The 8,039-nt window shown below is 43.9% G+C and overlaps 1 protein-coding gene across 1 annotated transcript in view; it reads left to right on the plus strand.

Moving 5' to 3' along the window:
* HAPLN1 (hyaluronan and proteoglycan link protein 1) overlaps positions 1-8,039 on the plus strand; it is a 31,818-nt gene that overhangs the window by 8,598 nt on the left and 15,181 nt on the right. Inside the window, exon 2 of the mRNA XM_009886861.1 lies at positions 4,721-5,095. Within this exon, the coding sequence (XP_009885163.1) occupies positions 4,721-5,095 (375 nt within the window). The remainder of the gene's footprint in view (positions 1-4,720; positions 5,096-8,039) is intronic.

Consider the following 8,039-nt stretch of genomic DNA (forward strand, 5'->3'; position numbering starts at 1 on the left):
ATTTAGATACAGAGATAGTTTTATTCAGAAGGAGCAGACTTCTCAGAAACCCAATGAGGAAAGCAGCCAGGGAGCCACTCTGACAAGCCCTTAAAACAGTGTTTACCCCGTCTTCTGTGATCAGATCGTTGTGTCACAACAGATCATTACTCTCTGTATTAAGGTAACCCAGTAAGGAGGATTCGTTCCTGATTTAAGCTGACTTTCACAGCAGTGACCTAGAATGCTGCATCCAGAGTGCTAAACATATTGTAAATGAAGGGATTCTGGTTTGCTTTCAGTTTGGGCGTTTTTTTGTTTGTTGTGGCTTTTTTTTTTTTTTTTTAACTCCTTCTCTCTCAGCCCCAGAAAAACCAAAACCATTAATTTTGCTGTGCTCCCAAAAACATGCAGTTAGGTGAATTTGGCCCTGGTTTTCACTGTCTGCTGGATAATAAAGACCTCTTGGCCTCTTGCCAAACCCCAGTCATCTCATTTTTAATCCTGAATCCCTGCTGCCTGCGTGTCTTCTGCATCCTTTCTAGCCCAAAGAGAAACTACGCTGCATCCCCCAATCTGACATCTGCTTTTCCTCAAAAGCCAGAGATTCTTCCTTCCTCCTCTCCTAGGTCAGGCAGCAGCAGAAACATTATCTTCTGCACCACTGTCTTGCCAGAAAGAAGAGCATATCATGTCCGTTAAAAAGAATTGGCTTTTAGAAAACTTGGGGGTGGAGGTATACTTACTTTTTTTTACTATTTATTTAGAAAACTCGGGGGTGGAGGTATATATGGAAAAGAGTAGATTCAGACTAGATAGTAGGAAGACATTCTTTACTAGGGTGGTGAGGCACTGGCCCAGGTTGCCCAGAGAAGCTGTGGCTGCCCCATCCCTGGAGGTGTCCAAGGCCAGGCTGGATGGGGCTTGGAGCAACCTGGGCTGGTGGGAGGTGTCCCTGACAAGGGCAGGGGGGTTGGAATGAGATGATCTTCAAGGTCCCTTCCAACCCAAACCACTGTATGATTCTATGATATTTCAAGTTTTGTATCTCCCTTTGAACTTCCAGAGATGTAGGAGGTGTTCCAGGCTGAGAAAAGCCATGCTTTTCTTTCCTTTCCCAGCTTCCCATTCCCTCTGTTCTTTACACTTACTGAGATATAAACTCAGGTAATGGCTGCTGCAAAGGGCCAGAGGAGGAGGGAAGCAGCCAGGAGAGAGGTACAAAACTGCATAAGGATGCTAAAGCTGGAGTCAGAGGTGACAGTGCTCTGGGCAAGTCTCCAGGCCTTGTTGGCACAGATGAGCTGTTGTTAGAAAGAGCGAGTGTTAGCAGCCTGAGTCAGACTCTCCCTCCTGCCCCAGTCCTTTCTGCTAATATTTATTAACTTGACCATTTCAGTATTAAAGACCCAACATAGCTGAGCTCTGATTCAGATTTCTTGGTAATAACCACCCCAAAGCATAACATTTCTCCTCCCAAGGTGGACAGAAGTCTGTGGAACGTCTTTGTCCCTGAAGGAAACAGGGAAATTCGCAGACAAACCATCCTGGCCGCCTTCACTTTCTTCCTTCTCCTTGTCCTGTGGAAACAGTGTTAGCAACACTTTCCATGGTGCTTCACCTCAGATCACCTCTTTCCTTGGATGCTTTCCTCTGAAACAGGGAAGATGGGTTACTGGAATGGCCCCAAGCCTCTCTGCTCACCTCTGGGAGGAATGGCAGTGAAAAAGAAAACCGGTTACATGGGGTTGTAGGTGATCTGCTCTGCAGGATTGATTTTTTGCTGGGCAGGAGGTGTCTCATCCTGGTAAAACAACGTGCAGCACTGAAGCTTGCTCATTCTAGAGGAAGCTGGTGCCTTGGCTAGTCTGTTCTGTGCAGGTAGTAGTAATGCTCTTGACACAGCTTCTCCTGACAAAGAACTGCACATTTGGGTCACCTTCTTTTCTTAAGTAGATGCAAGTTTATACTCAGCAAGCTTGTCTTTGTGATTACCACCCCAAATGTGTTTGTATAATCATAAAATGCTACATACCCTGGGGTTTCTTCATAGAACGGAATCATAGAATGGTTAAAGTTGTAAGGGACCTTAAAGATCATCTAGTTCCAGCCCCACTGCCTTGGGCCCCTGCCAGGTGTCCCACACCTTCCACTAGACCAGGTTGGTCAGAACCCTATCCAGCCTGGCCTTGGACACTTCCAGGGATGGGGCACCCACAGCTTCCTTGGGCAACCTGTCTCACCACCCTCACAGTAAGAATTTCTCCCTAATATCTAGTTGAATCTACGCTCTTTCTGTTTAAAAACATTACCTCTCATCCTATCACTACACTCCCTGATGAAGAATCCCTCTCCATCTTTCCTGTAGGCTACCTTTAGGTACCGGAAGGGCCAACAAGGTCTCCCCAGAGCCTTCTCTTCTCCATGCTGAACAACCCCAGCTCTCTCAGTCTGTCTTCATAGGAGAGGTGCTCCAACCCTCTGATAATCTTTGTGGCCCTCCTCTGGACCCACTCCAATAGGTCCATGTCCTTCTTTTATGTTGGGGACCCCAGAGCTGGACACAGTACTCCCGGTGGGGTCTTACCAAAGCAGAGCAGAGGGGCAGAATCACCTCCCTCACCCTGCTGGCCACACTTCTTTTGATGCAGCCCAGGATGCGGTTGGCTTTCTGGGCTGCAAGCAGACATTGCCTGGTCATGTTGAGCTTCTCATCCATCAACACCCTCAAGTCCTTCTCCTCAGGGCTGCTCTCAATCCCTTCTCTGCCCAGCCTGTATTGTGCTTGGGATTGCCCTGACCCGCGTGCAGCACCTTGCACTTGGCCTTGTTGAACTTCATGAGGTTTGCATGAGCCCACTTCGCAGGCCTGTCAAGGTCCCTCTGGATGGCATACTATCCCTCTAGCAAATCAGCTGCACCACTCAGCTTGATGTCATCTGCAAGCTTGCTTTCCCTTCCCTTCCCTTCCCTTCCCTTCCCCAGCGTAGACAGTTGATGTCAAGCTGAAACTGCAATTTAGGTGCATTATCATTTAGCAGACCTGTCAAGAGGACTCGGAAGCCTAGGGCTGTTTGGAGACATTTATGAGCTACAGATCCTAGCGTCTCCCTGCACCCGCCGTGGCTGCAGACACACTGCAGGTTTTTGCACTGCTGTGAACAGACAGCTGGCCGGGTGGGATACCCCCTGGTGGGCTCATCACTGGCACCTCGTCTGTCAGCCCATCTCCATCCCAGTCATCCACACCTCTCTCTGGCTGGTGATTTTTTTTGCACTCATTTCTGCGGTTTTGTCCTATCAATCCAGATTCATCCCCATGGACACCAGCAGAAAATTTCTGCCAGCCTTCACAGGGTCAGTGTCTCAGCAGCCCCCACATTTGGGAAGATAGCTTTGGCTTTTGCCGAAGTCAGAGAGAGCTAGACAGCCTTGGAGTCAGGAATCACATTTCTCGGCTGTTACACTGACTTGCTGAACACACACAGGGAGTTACGGATTCTTTGCAATGTTATGTAGAGTGAGGTTGATAATTCTTTCCCAGCGAGCAGAGCACCAGTGATTCATTACTAGTTTTGGTCGGTTTCTCAGTGATAGAGGATGGCGATACCTACAGAAGCGCTGACCTTGCTAAATCGATTTTGCAAACTGCGCATGAGAGAAGGGGCGAGAGGTACTGAAAGGAAGAAATATTCTTACTTTTGGGTACATCTGCTGACTGCCACCATGAAACCTGTGTTTTCCAGGGTTTTCCCCAGGCAGCACAGCCTGTCAAAGAAGCCCCAGAGACTTGGAAGCAGGCACCTGCTCTTTCACAGAGCAACATCAGCCACAGTGACCTACTAGAGAGAAAAGAGAGCAGAGTGTCTGGGATGGGGGAGAGGAGGAGAGGAGCCACCCCGTTAAATATGGGTTTGTGTGAAAAGTGAGATCAAAGTATCAGAGAGAAAATAGTGATGTGTTTGAAGGAGATGAGGAAAACAGACGAGGAAAAAACAAATTGGGATGATGAGGAAAGTGGGCAAGAGAGGACCAGATTTTAGATTTGAAGATAAATTAGACTTCCTGACTTTGGTGTAAATATGTCAGAAGAGGAAGTCAAACTCAAAAATTAGAATAAAATAGAAAATGAGACATTTTAGAATTATGCTGACACTTTTCATGTCAATATAAATAGTGCTATTTGGTACAGTAATAGTTTTTCTGTTTTGTGAGTGTGATTCACTGCATCTCAGATAGTGAGGGGCTTTGAATATTGTTGCCTGAATAAGCTGAGTCCATACATAAAAATTGAATTATGAAAAAAAAATGCAGCATTGATAGACAGCTCTTGAACAATCTGCAGGGAAATACGAGATGTTTGTGTGAAGCCTTTTATGGATGACGGCATTCATCCAGCAGCTATACAACTCCGTAAATACATTTATACAACTCTATCTTCATGACTGTGGAGTATATAGGATGGCCTCCGCCTATATGAGGGCACAGTGCTGTGAACCAGTTTGCCTCTCTGCCTGTCTGGAAGCGTATGCACACAGACATACTTGCAGCTAAGTAAATAATTATATATAACTGGTTTATGCACCCTACTGCTTCATAGGTACAAAATGATTGCTGGGAAATGATCCTGCAGACCTAATGTATCATATCGCTGAATGTTGTTACGGCATTGATCATATCCATTCCATAAAAGGTAGGTTGCAGACTGATTCTTGTTTTTCTTTTTCTCCTTGAATCCTAGCAGAAAATGGACCCCGTCTACTTGTGGTAGCAGAGCAAGCTAAAATCTTCTCACACCGGGGTGGCAATGTCACACTGCCATGTAAATTTTACCATGAACACACATCAACAGCTGGCTCAGGAACCCACAAAATCCGGGTCAAGTGGACCAAACTCACCTCAGATTACCTCAAAGAAGTGGATGTCTTTGTTGCGATGGGACACCACAGAAAGAGCTACGGAAACTACCAGGGCAGAGTGTTTCTGAGGGAAAGCAGCGAAAATGATGCCTCTCTCATCATCACAAATATAATACTGGAGGATTACGGGAGGTACAAGTGCGAGGTGATTGAAGGATTGGAGGACGATACAGCAGTGGTAGCTCTGAATTTGGAAGGTAAGTAACACCTGAATTATACCTAAATTCAGCTTTGCACTGTGTTAAGGGATACCTGCTTTTTCTCCTAGTACTGATGATATTGTATTATCGGTGACAACAGCAATCTGAGAAGTGGGATTCATCGTGCTCTGGGGATTGTGGCCTGACAGCCCATGACAATGATCATAAATTAGAAGAGCATTAGGACTCCTACAGCTTATGCCAGCCTATGGCATATTCAGCTCCCAGTGAGACCCAGTGTGAAGGGAGCCAAAAAACAACGACCCAATACAGTATAAAGAACTCCATATGTTTTTAATTTGCTCCTATCACTTTACAGAATCCATTGCATGTTTTTACAGTTGACAGGCAAAATTATATTAAATATTCCCCTAATAGCCATTTTACAGAACTTCTGGACATTTTAGATTATTGAGCAAATACGAATATTCTTACAAAGAATAAAAATGTTAAAGGAGTTTTCCGGAGACAATGTTTTTGTTTTTTCCAGCCTTATAATTACATAAAATAGACCTCTATATTGCCTGCCAAGACAACTCTTACATGTAGTCTGTAGTCGTTTCCCTCAGTGATATTCTTGAAAACAGTAGAGTACAAGGCATTAGAAAAAAGAAAAAGTGAAACAGGTTTAAAGAGGACAAAAAAAATCAGCCTTCCTTTACTCTTATGAAATTCAGATAAATTTTATGAGATGTAATGCATGTAAACCAGCATTTGGCCTTTTTCCTCAAAACGCTGCACTGAACTCAGCAGAAAGCTAAAAGTTGCATGAAAATGTCTCCCTTACACTTACCAGCAAGTGTGTGCCAGAGAGAACTTTATAGAAGCCATCCTATCTGTGAAAAGCAGGTAGGAAGAAAACAGAAAAAAAAAAAAAAAAAAAAAAAGAAGAAAATCATCCCCTTAGCTCTCACACCTGTAAACAGGTGAAATATATAACTCTTTCATTGAAGGTTATTGTCTATTATGATGGTTATATAGTTAAACTACACGATGAGACTGGCTGAGTGGTTCTTGGAACCAAACAGATGTCATGGGCTTAGCTCACTTCTTTACATCTATTTTTCCATTCCTGGTTGGAGGCTGCTGAAAACTTCCATTTCTGAGTGCAAAAAGGCCCTGCACAGTTTCCATGCCAGCAGGACAGTCGATTTAGGTTGTTTCACCTCACATAATCCATCTTTAATAAGAATGCATACTGTTCTTTTTAAACTTAGGATATAGATGTGCAGTTTAGGTTGTCTAAAACAGTTTTGAGTGAAGACAGAAATGAGTAGGAGGAAAAAGCATTTTACTTTATGCTTCTCTGCTAGCCAAAAGTTCTCATGTGTCCAGCCTCCTCTTCGCTGGGGCAGGTGCTGCAGTGGTTGCTCGTTGCAGCTGCTGTAATTGAGATGAGCCTCTGAAGGGAGAGCAGTTTCAGCTATTTCCTGCACGTGAGGAATAGCAAGTGGCACATAATCCAGGTCAGAGACATTCAGCATATGTTTACCTGTGTTTGTCCCCAGCATGTCTTTTCTCGCGCTGTTGTGCAGATCGTCCTGGAGTCCACCCCTGGCTTGCAAAGATGTTCAATAATTCAATAATATTCTTCTGACAGTCTCCTTGGATCCTAAGTACATACCTCTACCAGGCTTTGAGATACTCCAAATAAAAAACTGTGTATCTTCTTCCCCATCAGATGCTGGGATTTCCCTGTGCTTTATGGCATTATGATATTTTTCCCAATGTAAAAGGGTCAGAGCCAGTGTAAAATCTTCAAAGTGTTCGTCACACCACACATCTGGACCAGATACTCATCTGGTGCCACTTAGCATTGTACTTCTGCTATTAAAAGTGAGGACCTTCCAGTACAAATGCTTTCTGCTGTGCCAGGAGTGCTCAGGGAAGGGGAGATGCTAATGGCTGTGGTGGCAGATCAGGAAGTTTTACTCGAAACTTGGTACGTATACTTGTGCCCCTGCAGAGCGCCACATTTGAAAGGCAGTATTTAATTGATACTAGAGTAAGAAAGCCATTAAAAGTCTTTTCTTTACTGCACACAGTAACACAACAAAAAGGAGATTTTCTACTTCTTTTACTGGGACTGTTTCGTGATATAGCACCAGCCCAATGTATGCAAGGTCTGGGTCTCACCTCCTGATATACACTGTCCCCTCTAGCTTACTGCTGTTCCTCTGAAGAGTGTTTCTCTTCGGAGTATGCCTACTGCAGCCCACACTGTACAACACCACCACTCCTTCCTGTTTTCCCCCACCTCCAGAATGAGGAAATTCATAAGGATAGGAGGAGTTATACTTCTTCAACCAAGTATGTTCCAATCTCTGCTCAAAGAAAATTTTATATACTTTGACTAGTGTCAGGTTAACATGAAGAACAATGTCTTTTTAATGATTTTTGTCATACATGGGACAGGTATAAGACTGTTAATTTATGACATTATAGAGTGATGTTTCCTAAACTGACAGGAAAATTTCTTTTGCAAAACCTCATGATAAAATTAAGCCTTTCAATTGAGATAAGACTAGTGAGTATGTCAGTGTCAGTCCTGCTGTGGCCACTAACTCCAACAATTCTGGGTCTAAGTTACATTGAATTTTCCTTCTAAAATGATAATGGTTGAAATACATTATTTTCACAATGGCCATATATAGTTGATGGAATGTGTTCCTCTGCATGCCCCTGTGCTTATTTTTTCATCCCATCTGCAGCTTTATGTAGTGCTGGCTTTAAATGCTGTTTCATGTATTTGAGCAATGCAGAACAGATCAAGGAAAAAAAAGTCAGTCTTTGGACAAAAATAAAAATACATCAGCCCATTCCAACATTCTACATCTGTTATAAATAATAAGGCTAATCTCACAGTGGGAAGGATTTGCATCAATAGCCTGATGTCCTGAGATGGTGGCCCTAAGGATGTTAACTGGCAGCAAGACAAAAC

Source organism: Charadrius vociferus, unplaced genomic scaffold (genome assembly GCF_000708025.1).
Source record: "Charadrius vociferus isolate BGI_N301 unplaced genomic scaffold, ASM70802v2 scaffold244, whole genome shotgun sequence".
Taxonomy (NCBI): Eukaryota; Metazoa; Chordata; class Aves; order Charadriiformes; family Charadriidae; genus Charadrius; species Charadrius vociferus.